At 41.3% G+C, this 13,258-nt stretch overlaps 2 protein-coding genes across 2 annotated transcripts in view; both read right to left on the bottom strand.

Moving 5' to 3' along the window:
- The window catches only part of LOC310902327 (scavenger receptor cysteine-rich domain-containing protein DMBT1-like), a 48,480-nt gene that overhangs the window by 24,742 nt on the left and 10,480 nt on the right, over nt 1-13,258 (bottom strand). The gene's annotated exons all lie outside the window — the stretch shown is intronic.
- Nucleotides 3,945-12,616, bottom strand: LOC310902349 (scavenger receptor cysteine-rich domain-containing protein DMBT1-like). The gene is made up of 8 exons (XM_083843736.1): nt 11,472-12,616; nt 11,169-11,213; nt 10,179-10,332; nt 9,764-9,972; nt 8,973-9,145; nt 8,000-8,391; nt 5,826-6,103; nt 3,945-5,150 (listed from the first exon to the last, which is right to left on the bottom strand). The coding sequence occupies exons 1-8, from the start codon at nt 11,848-11,850 to the stop codon at nt 4,978-4,980; spliced, it is 1,803 nt and encodes a 600-aa protein (XP_083699862.1). The 5' UTR covers nt 11,851-12,616; the 3' UTR covers nt 3,945-4,977.

Raw genomic sequence — 13,258 nt, 5'->3', positions numbered from 1 at the left:
TCAATTAAATGTTTTAAATCATTCTTATCATTTACACTGATTAAGCACAGTTCCATTCTACTAAAACTGTTAATTTCTCTTTTAATTTCACCTTTAATCTTTTGCCCAAACTGATACCAGCATGAATGCCATTTCTATTTATGGAATCAACAGTCCTTATATTTTATTTTCTATGCCAGTTCTATCTATGGAATCAACAGTCTTTATATTTTATTTTCTATGTGCCCTGGAACAAGTCTAAGTGCTTTACCTGATCTGGCCTCCAGAACTGCTGGGCCAAAAAAGAATAGGCACATCAATATCATAATGGTACCCATCTTATCAAGAGTTGTTGACAAAAAGGACCATCAGAATTTATAGTCTCTATTTCTGAAGGGGAGTGGCTTTATCGATCTCTTTTTCTACAGGAGGATGATAAAATGATCATGGTACTATGATCTGAAACAAAAATACGTTTGATTTGTTATTCAATATTTTGTAACATCCTGGTTTCTGCATTAAGATAATATCTCAAGAGTAACATTTTCCACTGCCTGGAAGGAAATATTTATGCTACCATAGGTGTTACAATCATCTCATTGTACAAACAAAATGAGCTCTTATCCAAAGATACCTTTTTGGCTGATGAATCTCATATTTTTCTTCTATGGGGAGATTTCTTGACAGGTCCGCGGAAGGTAGTGGGAGCTTAAAATTGAAACAGGCTTCCTCCAGCAAAGTAGTTAGAGGGCTTCATAGCTTGGTTCCAGCTAGTAAGACAAGCTTCCTGGAGAGCCATGAATGTCTTACAGCTTTGGCATACTTCAAATATAGTAAGAAAACACCATGTTCAAGCATGACTGGGGGGTCTCCGAACATAACCCATGAGAACAGTGGCTGTTGCTGAACGTAACGTGATGACCAAGAGACACCTAATCAAGATAGTTTGGTCCTATCAAAATTGCTAGCTGCACCACAATATCAACGCCTCTGCCATGGGCAATAGATCCAACAAGAGGGTTAAGTTAGCAGGTGGCTGCAGCCTCTTGGTGCCACTGGAAGGGAGCCACTGGCGCTCTCTAGAAACCCCTACAGAGGCAACATGGTGGAGACATGGAGAAAGGAGAGTGGGCAATTAGTGGTCAGGGGCTGAGCTACCAGTCCAGGACATGGGGAAGGAGAGTTGATGCAAGGAGAAGCAGACCTCATAGAGGCGTGAAGCCTTGCTTGCTAGTTTACATGCTTGAGAACCTCATCCATAAGCAGAGAGGATCTCATGCCATAATGTGCGATACATACTTTGCCATACTATGTGGGCAAATTGCTCCAGACAATTAGAGAGACTGAGCCAAGCTTTATAAGCAAATCTTTGAGACATCAGAAGAACCTTGCTGCTGAAGTGAACACGTGCAGCCCCAATATGAACCTATTCCTTCCTGACATTTTAAGTTCAAGTCAAAACTCATACTCTGTTCACTGTGAAGCTTAGGTGGCAAGAAACTGTCAAGAGAATCAGGATCAGCAGATAACTTTTTGTGAAAATCAGGCAGAAAAATCAGTGGATTCTACGCATATTTAGGTAAATTACATAGGTTGCAACTTAAATCTGTTCTAAACTTTCCTCTTATCTTTTGAACCATTAAATGAAAAAAAATGATTCAGATCTAAGAATTTCTGTTAATATATTCCTGTTTAATTTTGCACAGAGACTATTACTTCTCTGTTGTTCTTTGCAGAATGAATACAAAGCTTTTCCATAGCATAAAATAATGGTTATTTCTCACTCATGATTCTCTTGCCAGTGTGGCTACTTTCCTGTTTGATTGTGTTCTAACTATTTTAAAATAAAAGGCTGATGACCATCCTAAGATTGCAGAGCCAAAATATTGTTCTTCATCTTGATTCTTACTTCTACAGCCACCATGGCTTGGATGGCATTACCAGGAGTCAAAATCTGTGGCACAATTCTTGTCATATACAAATTTATTGCAACCAGGGGGAGTCATCAAGGAAGAAGACTGAAGTCCAGGAGCCCAACAGAATGACTGAGAAGATCTTTCCACAAAGGCCAGCATTATTGGAATGGAAGAAGGAAGTGCAAGACACAAGAGGCCAAATATAATGTTGGAAGCCTTGAAAGCAAACATAAACGAAGGGTAAATATATTTCTTCTTTATCCAAACAACCACATTTGTACATGAATGAGGAAATGTACCCAAGACTTCGTATTCACTATTCATATTTTTCTGGTTTTGACAACTTGGCAAGAAGCAGGAAAAATACAGTATATTGGCTGACCAACCAAACACCGCAATCGGTGAAGCAAGAATAAGTGATGGATAGCAATTCTTCTCCAAACTCTTGTAATAACTGAAAAGGCAGGGGAGGAAGGGGAGCAGACAAATGGTTCCCTGATGGTTCAAATGGAAAAAATACCCACGTAGCTGTCCAGGTAAAGGAACAACACAGATTACTAATTTACCAGTACATTCTTCACTAATTAATCCTTTGCTACAAATGTCAAAGATCTACATATTTCTAGAGATCTTAATTATCAAACCATCTGCACAGTAGTAATAGATAAACGCAGTGTTCAGATTAAATTAAATTAATTAATTCAAATACCATACAAAGCATGTTTTCATCCTTCCCATTGGGTAGATATGTCTCTTGTACTAATCCATATTTTCTTTGTAGTACCTGTAGGACTTTTCTAGCAGCTTTAAATGTTTTTTCAGCACATTAGTCTGTGAAAGAAGATCCATTAAGCTTTGAAAACAGTTCTGCTGCCTATTTCTGCAGGAGACTTCTGCAGACATATTAACTTTTGTGAGGTTCAGATGAAAACCATTGAAAGGACATAGAATATTAATCAGCTTTCATTCATGACTACCCAAAAACCATCTACAATGGAATGAGGGTATCCACAGACTTCTGCACAAAGGAACAATAGTCTGAATGCTTGAGTTATGATCCAATGAGGTGGCTTAGTCTTATTTATTGGGTTTCTTGATGGCCTCTTGGGCTCTGTTGCCTGTGTCACATGAAAAATGTCATTACAAATCCATTTGCATTTGTTTAATGGTGAGGAGGCAAGCAGATCAAAACCATCTACAGGTGAGAGTCAAATCAACTGGATTTTCCACTAGAAAAACTCCTGAATGTGGTAGGACAGGAGGTGGGAGGGAAGGTTCTTCGCAGAGGGGCCTTTCACCAAGCACATTTACTTTAGAACATGACCTTTTTTTCCTCACCAATTCCAGTTTTCTTGAACTCTGCATTATCGACACTGTTTGTGGATTACAGAAGGTGAGGGGAGTTAAGGAGAATGATTCTGAGACACCAAATGGTTGAGTAGTTTAGCAGTGTTTTCTGCAGAAACATTTAATATGGAAACCACTGAACTTGGTATTTCTTCCTTGTATTCTGGTATAATTCTCATATATCCACATCTGGAAACCCTGGCACAGGCATAGCATGGGAAGACTCAGTTCTGAACAGTACAGGCATGTTACAGATGGGAGGCATCAACACCCTAGGCCTAGGATCTTTCTGCTAGTCTGATCACAAAGGTACTCTGGGACTGCGAAATAGAAAAAGTGCCATTAGGCTATGCCCTGAAAATGGTGGAGTAGCACAACTGCAGCTGCAAGGCCATAAAGGGAGCTGGTGCAGGAGAGAAAACAACACATTTGGGAAGAACAGAGGGGAAGGTCCTCTTCTAGCGAGGCAGAAAACTCCAAGACCAGGAAAGGGTCTGCTATGCTGAGCACCTCCAAGTCTGGGTAATCTCTAGGCTGCACAACAGGACTAGATGAAAGGTAATCCAGCTTCCTGATTGCTCTGCCCTTCAAATGTAGCTGTAAGTAGAGGAGGGGAGGATGTTCCTCAGTCCTTGCTCCTCATGTGCAGGCAATAAAATTCCTTTCCATTCTCTGTGGGCAATGCCAGTCCCACCTTGTAAAGTCCCTTTTCCACAGCATGGAGATGTGGGAAGATGCCTACCTTGGGTCACCTAGAAAAGGCAGTTTATAGGAAGAAATAATACAGGCTGAAATGATTAAAATACAGGCTGAAATGAGCACTGAGCTGCCCACATCCTCCACGTCATGACACGATGTAACGCTGGAGTATAGGTCACTACTTGGTCTCTGGCCCACCCCAAGCACAGTACATTATGTTGTTCCCAACAAATATTTCTCTTTCACAGCTCACAAGAAAATAAGAATGTCTAAAGAGGTGCATTTCTCAATCAAACACCAGTGACCTTTCCACCATAGTAAGTGAGTTCTTCCAAACAGGTTTTTCCTTTATTATCGTTTTTAATTTGTTTTCGCAAGGGGATAGGAGACCAGTGACACTTCCTTATGGCAACTTACGTACACTCTCTCTTCCACCCACCACTACAGATTTAGAAATGCGTAAGAACGAGAGCACGTATCATTGCTTGGCAAATTCACTTTGTCAGAAATCATGTTCTTCAGTCTGAAAATGTTTTAGCTGGGAGCTCAAACACATAGGAAAAGCATTTGCAAATACACAAAATATTGCTCTAAAAATGTTTTCTCTTTTGTTTTTATTAATTACACATTTACATAACAGGTTTGATCATATTCATCCTCTATACAAAGGCTCAGAAATGGTCTACATTTTTTCAGAGAAACACCTAAATGTGAAGAACCATGTCCCTCAAAACAGGGAAAGTTGTACTGGAGCAATTTCTTATATGCAAAGTGTGTATTTTTGCTTATGGCTGATTACAGAGATACTTTTACCCAAAATAAATATTTTTCTTGGATTACTCTCCAGAGTATCTCATATCAGTAAAACACTACCATATGCTTTATATGCATATAAGCACGGCAAAAGAAATCACTTCTATTCCTTCTCAAGCCACCCAAATCAGTCTCCTGAGACAGACTTTCAAAGTAGGAGCTCAGTTGAGATGCGCTGAAATGTTCAAATTGCACCCTCCACCTGCAGATGTTTGGTCACCTCTCACATTATCTGGTACGGGGTGGGTTCCTGCAGTTTGCGCTTCAGAAGAAATCCTCCCACGGTGAGGATGGCAGCTGCCAGCACCACGGTGGTCACAGCCAGAGGAACATGAGAGCTAGCAGCAGGCGCTAAGCTCTCAGACTCCCCTCTCTCCTGGATGTTAGAGGCCAGATCTGTGCAGAAGAGAGCAAATAGAGTGGCTTTGGCAAATAGAGTGGATTTGTTTACTGAGCTGGTTAATCTCAAAGTTAGTGAGGCAAAGAGAAATTGATATAAAATGTTGCAATGTGGATATGATCAGAAAACAAATTGCTTTATCACACATTAACAAATGATCCCGTGGCCGTACCAAACAAGTAAAGATTACGGCAAGAAATTATGAAGCAACTAAGAACTTATAATGATTACACTTTAAGACCATAAGATGCTATTTCCTGACAGTAGAAACACCAGCTATAGGACACTGGAAAACATTTTCAAGGGGACCTATAGATTGTTCACTAATAAATAAGAGATATGCAAATCAGGCAGGGACAGCATTGAGAATCTAATACAGATCCTGCAGGTAGATGGGTTACATCTCATTTCTCTTCCAGAACTTAATCAATTGCCATTTGACACATGCAGAATAAATAGTTGATCTAAGATAAAAAGGAAATAGTCTGTAAACATTATAAAACAATTTTATATCCATTATTTTAAAAAAAAAAATAAGTTGCCCATAATAATTATAGCAGAGTTGTGAATAAACCAGCAAAGGCATATTTCAGAACTAGATTTCTGAACTGATATGTAAATGCACAGCAACATAGAGAGTTCTGCATTAAATACAAGTGGAAGTTATTTACCAATACCAGCATTTCTGTTCTCAGTGGGAGCCTCCTGAAGCTGAATAGGTCCAACAATAACACTCATTTTTTCCTGCGAAGATCCTGCATTCCTCTTGAACCTGTTAACACAGCCTTGATAGCAGCGGGAAGAATAGTCATTTTGCCTGCACACCACCAGCTCACACTGCAGGAAGACTGACGGGTATCGTCCAACAAATGAAAATGCATTAAAGGTAAAACGACTGACACTTCTGTATGGTGAATAGTAAGAAGAGTAGGTAGGATCTTTGACACACCTAGAGAGAGATATGAAAGTAACAGATTAGTTGTCTTAACCAGAAACACTGTTACACTATCTCTGTGCAATATGCTTCAGGTTCAGATATAAAACCAAAAGGTAAGACTATAAGGGAACTCAAAAGGATTTTTAACAAAAGTATGTTTTTAGCAAGAGAAAATAAAAGGCAAAAACATGTAGCAGTGCCAGTGATTTCAATCAAAATATATACATTTCATAACTCAACAAAGTTCTTGTAAACATGAATAGCTGAAAAATAACTTGTAGTTCTGCTGTCTTCTGTGTTTAAGGTACAGGTGAAGACCTGTTCTGCATTTGCTAACAGGGTTACCTGCAGGTTGTTGCAGAAGCAGAAAGGGCCTATTTCTACCCTGGAAGAACAAAAGTTATTCTGATACATATCATCATAGGCAAGCAATAGGCTCTCTAGTCCTTCGGTGTTTGCAGAGTACTGTGCTCAACACCTGTCCCAACTGTATCTTGCTCAACACTTGTCCCAACACTTGACAGATGTCAAATATTTCCACATTTCACAGAGCAAGTTGTTATGTTAACTTTCTTGTCACAGAGTTTCTCTTTCTATCAGTGACTAGCCTTTGCAATTACCCAAACTAGATCTTGGTCATTCCAGATAAATTTAACAACCGTGAAATGATTCACCCACAGCTGTTACCCCAGAATATTTCAAAGTTGTCATTAATTACTTTTTTATCTCCAAAAATATTTCACTGCTCATTTGCCTAATAAAGACCTAACAGTCCTCACGGTTTATTTTAGACTGCAATGATATCCCAACACCCATATTTATAGATGGATATTATCGATTTAACATTCAGTCAATACATTTCTGTTTGACACAGTTCTATAATACATGAATAAAAAATAACTGGAAAAAGATCAGAATGTATTTGCTCCATCTCCTGTGAGAGTGTCCTGCTCACAAAGCTTAATGAATATGTATTTTTACAAAAAAAAAAAAAAAAAAAAAAGAAAAATCTAAAGAAATCCCAACAAGAGGAAAACCTTTCTCAGATTCACATAACGTGTGAAAAGGAAGCCATTCACTTGGCAGGCAATAGACACTGGGACATTTAAGCCTGATACATGCTGTAACCTTCCAGCTTAGTGGTAGGTTACTACACTCCTACCTTGCTAAGGTTACCAATATCAACACCCTCCCAGGAGGCAGAAAGATTCAAATCCTACCTAGCACAGGAGGGAAATAAATTAGCATAGGCCTTTCCTTCCTAGAAGAAAATGGGACTCCAAGAGGCACACTTTTATGCTTCTATCTCCTTGTCTGTTTTGCGTTCCTTACAAGACACCACAACTGTTTTATCAAAAGTCACATTTTGTAGCAAATCAAGCAAAATGTCCTAGATTTTTGGAATAGCAAGAAAAGTCTAAGGAATTTGCTTTCTTTCTGAATAGACTATGTTGTGTTCTGGTTATCATTCTCTAGATATCATTAACAATATTTGAATAACATTGTTGCAAAACAGCGTAATAGAAGGCTCCTGAGAACCTTCCAATACCTAAAGGGGCCTACTGGAAAGCTGGGGAGGGACTTTTTGTCAGGGAATACAATGATAGGACAAGGGGTAATGGCTTTAAACTAAAAGAGGGTATATTTAGGTTAGATATAAGGAGGAAATTCTTCACTCATCTATGTCAGAAACAAGTTCAGACCTCAGTGCTTTACTGCAAATTCTGAATAGAATTTCAATTGTCATATTTAATTTTATTCAGGCTTTGCCAGAAAATCTTTCTTAGAATTGCGTTTGTATTGAGAATTGCAACCAATGTACACTGGCACTAAATTACCTCTTTCATAAGTGAAGAACTTTAAGAACTGTGTACACAGATTTAAAATAATTCCTAAGAAAGTTCTTACCCACTTCTGATTAATTCATATTTCATTGTTGTAAAATTATTAGGATCAGGTGATGCCACACATGTATCCACGAACAACACCAGATTTGTGTCAGAGCTGTAAAGAGAAGCTTGAAGGAACAAATTCTGATTCAGGTCAACGTAGTAAGGAAAGTCATGCACTGGCCACAGGAACGATGAGGAATTGTAGAATGTCAGGTTCACATTGTATCTACTGTATTGGGTTTCAGTGACATTAACAGTGTCATTATCAGCAATGTACATTACTTGCACCCAGGTGTTCTGCAGCATTTTGCAGTTAATGTGCAACTGAAGGTCCTTTTGCCTCTTGATGATGGAATCAGAAACAGATGCTCTTATCACATTGGAATAGGTGATCGTTTCATTGTCGCCCTGTTCAACACATTAGATAAGTGCAAAATTAATACATGCAGTCATGTTCACACTGTGCAGTATAAACTTCTGTATGTGCCAGGTCCTCGTATTATTCAGAAAGAACTTGCCACAGAATCACATAATCACAGAATGGTTGAGGTTGGAAGGGACCTCTGGAGATCGTCTAGTCCAACCCACCTGCTCAAGCAGGGTCACCTAAAGCACATTGCACAGGATCACTCCACAACCTCTCTGGGCAACCTCTTTCAGTGCTCTGTCACCCTCACAGTGAAGATGTTTTTCCTCATACGTCATACACAAAAACCCAAAGCATCCTGGATGGGATTGTTCACTCAACTCTATCCTACATTTTCTTCTCTAGAACATCACTCTGAAATAGATACAGAGACTACCTAATACTTGGGAAGGACAAGTAGGAATGTTTAACGGACCTTAGTCTCCCAAAACACATGCTTCTTTTCTGTGTTTTGAATACCATTGGACCACAATGCCCCTTGTGATTTTTGGCAGTTTCCCAAATGTCTATTAAATTTCTGTGCCCAGACCTGGAGACCTCTCAAGAATACATCGACACCCACCTGTCTACGTGTACCACAGCTGTTGTATGGAATGTTGAATATAACCTGAGTCGATGTAATTGTTGGTCTACAAGAAGAATCAGACAAGCTGGTGCTCCACGCTGAGTAGCCCTGTGACTGGAGATAGCTCCTTTCTATAACTGCATGCATATATGTTGGCAAGCACACAAGGGCTAGTGAAGAAAATATGAATTATTAATGAATTCAGGTAATTGATAATGCTTACATGTTAAAACTTCACCAAATGCAAAAGCTACTACCGTTTAGGGGAGAGAATTCATTAACCAGAACACTTACTTTTACACTTTATGCTTAGATATGAATAGTCTCTGACAAACCTCAGCAGCTCAAGATCCAGTTTTGCCTTCATTGTTAGATAAATGCTTAATGGAGCTGATATGGTGTAGGTAATAGCTCTGCTTGGAAAAGTTGGAGTAGGAAAATTGCAGATAGCCTTTCTAACCAATATTTCTATGATTCTGTGAAAATTTGTCCACAAGGATAAAAAAAAAAAAGTGCAAGTAATGAGGTGGTACGAAGAAAGATAAGTTTAGACTGACCATCATAGGAAACATCTAAGGGCAACTAATTACATAATTGAAAGTCTTTTTTAAAGTAAAAAGTAATTATTGTCTGAAAGTGATCAGTCAATAACTAGTTATGAAATTCAAGAAGGAATATCATCTTTGTGGGAGCGGCTCAACAATGTCAACAAATACTTATCTGGCAAATAAAATCAGGGTATAAAAGCCTTTTAGCAAAGAAAACATTATTAAGTGAAGGAAACTTACTGGTACTCTGATCTGCTGGAAAGGATCGATATTCAGCATAAAACCCGCTACTTGAATATCTGGAGTCGCTGTGAAATCTGATGGTCATTAGGTTTGAGGATGATGTGTAGGCAACGTTATACCCAGAACAAATTCTTCGAAGCAGAGGAGAAGTATTGGGTGGCCCATCATAGATCTCAATATAGTCATTCTGGCATCCACCTTGCAACCTGAGGAAGCAACATGAATATAGGGTAAACACATTCGGTAAACTTCAGTTTTCAAGCGCTGAACAATAAAATAAGATACTGCATTCACACAATTTCCAGATAATATTTAAAATTCCTTTATAAGTATTGGAAACACACTTGGGAATTGTGCTTTCAGTTGAGATTTGGGCCCTATTTAGTGCCCGAGCAACAAGAAATTTACTTACTGAATGCTTCTAAATGTGATCATAATGCGGAAGTTATTCATCACTTGTATTTCCCACAAACAATTTGCATTATCTGGATAATTTGAAGGATAAAAAGGACTCTGAATTGTTCCGGAGGATCTTGACAATAAGCCACCACAAAAATATTTTCTAGCTGAAAAAAAAAAAAACATACAGATGTGATTCACATAGATTTGCCTATGAACAAATAAATATATATTTTATGTACCCAAGCCATAGCAACTGATGGTAAAGTCTCTAGAGAAACTGGATGGATATGTTCTTCTAACTGAGACTACAAGGGTGATTTAATCAACGAATTCTGACTCTTCTGTACTACTTTGAAGCTGGTGAACTTAAGATATATATGTGTACAAGAGACAGAAAGAGACACTGGCCCAAATAATACAAGGTATAGAAAAGGTCAGAAACAAAATCAACAGAGGCTGAAATCTATCCCCAGAAGAAACTGAGTCATAGAGGAGAGTGTGTAGGATTAAAGAAGAAAAAATAATTAATTATATGGAATAAATTAAAGAATGTAATTACTACAATTCCAGTCTATGCATTAGTAACTAAAAGAAATCAAAATATATGCACAGGAAAATAGTGAAAAATGCAAACACACATAGAGTAATTAAAACTGGAGTAGAAACAGGGTTTGAGGTATTTATCCAACCACCAAACTGGGCTACTAAAAAGTGTAGTCCAAAATCACAAGTGAGGAATATTATCCCTGAAGAGATACATCTTGAGGAACAAAGCACAATCTCTTGTGAAGCTTTCCACTCTCCATGCCTGCAGGCAAGGCACACGACAGCCCCAGGGATAGCACCATGCCCTGCCCTGGTGCGTGCGGCTACCAGCACTGCCCTTCTGCCCATCCAAACCGGGCACTGGGCAGCGTCAGACCGCCAAGCTGCTTGGGCTGCTAACCAGTGCCGCCCGAGAAGAATGCACAGAAAGGAGCCACGGGAGTTGCAGACGTACCTGGAGTTGTGGTGGGATATGGGCTCGTTGTGGAATTTATAGCTCCTGAGGAAGAAAGAGAAAGAAGCAAGTGAGGGACTTTGGGAGGAAGGTGCATGATCAGGTTTGCTCCCAGCAATGGTGAATTTGCTGCTGCCCAGTCGCACTGGCTATGCAGAGCGTGGGGGTCTCAGCACGGGCATCCAGCATGGGAACAGAGCAAAACAGAAACGGCAAGAGTGTCTCCGAATGATCTCCATGTCAGGCAAAGTAGGGGCAATTTATGAAAGCGCACTATGATTGATGGAGGAAAACCAACACTACCTGAGCAGACAACACCTGCGTCTTCATAGTGCCCACAGTTGTGGACGCCCCAGCCAGAGCTCCTACACTCAAACAGGGAGGACTCATTCCCTGTGCACTGCACATCGTCCAGGTAAATACTGCCACTGCCTTGTCCAAAATAGGCATTTCCGAGTGCAGAAACAGCATAGCCGCATTCCAGCTGCCTGCACACAACGTGGGCATCATTGAGGTCCCAGCCGTCGTCACACACCGTGCCCTGGCTCCCATTGCGGTAGATCTCTATGCGCCCCTCACATCGGTTTGTGCCATTCACCAAGCTCAGAGAGACACCTGGGAAAGCAGGGAACAAGGAAAACATGGGAAAAGCTGCTGGCACACAGGCACCTTCCCTCACCATTGCATTTCATCACCACACCACTTTCAGGCCACCGGGATCGTCACCCTCCACTCCATTAGACTGTGCCTTTTATAGAATCAGATAATCACAGAATGGTTTGGGTTGGCAGGGACCCTAAAGACCATCCTGTTACAACTCCCACACCATGGCACCTTTCACCAGACCCCAAAGCCCCATCCAGCCTGACCTTGAACACTTCCAGGGATGGGCCATCCCCAACTTCTCCCGGCAGCCTGTGCCAGGGCCTCACCACCCTCCGAGTGAAGAATTTCCTCCTTATATCTAATCTAAATCTACCCTCTTGTAGTTTAAAGCCATTACCCTTTCTAACACCTCTTCTACCCCCTGACAAAGAGTCCCTCCCCAGATTTTCTGCAGCGCCCTTTAGGTAGTGGAAGGCCACTATAAGGCCTCCCTGGAGCCTTCTCTTCTTCAGGCTGAACAACCCCAACTCCCTCAGCTTGTCTTCACAGGAGAGATTCTCCAGCCCCTTGATCATCTTAGTGGCGCCTCTCTAGACTAGTTCTTATACTTCGATGTCCTTCTTGCGCTGGGGTCTCACACCGGAAAACAGGACTCCAGGTGGGGTCTCAGGAGAGCAGAGCAGAGCAGAGGAGGAGAATCCCCACCCTCGCCCTGATGGCTGTACTGCTGCTGGTGCAGCCCAGGGTATGGTTGGCTTTCTGGGCCACAGGCACGCATTGCTGGCTCATGTTGAGCTTCTCATCCACCAGCAGCTCTTCCCCTCATGCCTGCTCTCAATCCATGCTCCACCCAGCCTCTATTTGTGCTAGGTATTCCCTGATCCAGATACTTGGCCTTGTTGAACCCCTGGAGGTTCACACAGGCTGACCTCTCAAGCCTGCCCAGGTCCCTCTGGGTGGCATCCTTTTCCTCCAACGTGTTGACCACACGACATAGCTTGGTGACATCAGCAAATATGCTGAGGGTGCACCCAATTTCTCTGTCCACTTTCCCTTGGCTCGGCTCTCCCATCCTTCTATTCTGTGACTCTGGTGCTTCTTTGAAAGGGATCAGGGGGCGTTGGTGGATTCAAGCTCAACGTGAGCTAGTAATGGGCCCTGGTTGCCAACAGGGCCAGACCTGGCCTGGGGTACACATAGCACCACTGAGCTAGCCGGTCGGAAAGAGTGCTTGCCCCACTCTACTCAGCACAGCTGTGGCTGCACCTCAAGTCCTGTGCACAGTTCTGGGCTCCATGACAGAAGAAGGATATAAAAAGATTGCAGCCATTCCAATGGGGGGCCACAACGGACCCAGGGGCAGCACCATGCCCTGCCCTGGTGCGTGTGGCTACCACCACCACCCTCATGCCCCTCCACACCTGGCACTGGGCAGCATCAGACCACCAAGCTGCTTGGGCTGCTAACCAGTGCCGCCTGAGAAG

The sequence above is a fragment of the Anser anser genome, assembly GCF_964211835.1.
Source record: "Anser anser genome assembly, chromosome: 7".
Classification (NCBI taxonomy): domain Eukaryota; kingdom Metazoa; phylum Chordata; class Aves; order Anseriformes; family Anatidae; genus Anser; species Anser anser.
The sequence above is the reverse complement of the archived record's forward strand: the minus strand, read 5'-3'. Positions and strand labels throughout refer to the sequence as shown.

Bases quoted from the DNA above. Each gene is read 5' to 3' on its own strand.
- LOC310902349 (XM_083843736.1), bottom strand. From the start codon at position 11,850: ATGGTGAGGGAAGGTGCCTGTGTGCCAGCAGCTTTTCCCATGTTTTCC. The intron at 8,392-8,972 runs GTGGGTGTCGAT...TGTGTTGAACAG, and splicing joins GCTGTGGTACACGTAGACAG to GGCGACAATGAAACGATCAC. The intron at 6,104-7,999 runs GTAAGAACTTTC...ATCTCTCTCTAG, and splicing joins TATGAATTAATCAGAAGTGG to GTGTGTCAAAGATCCTACCT.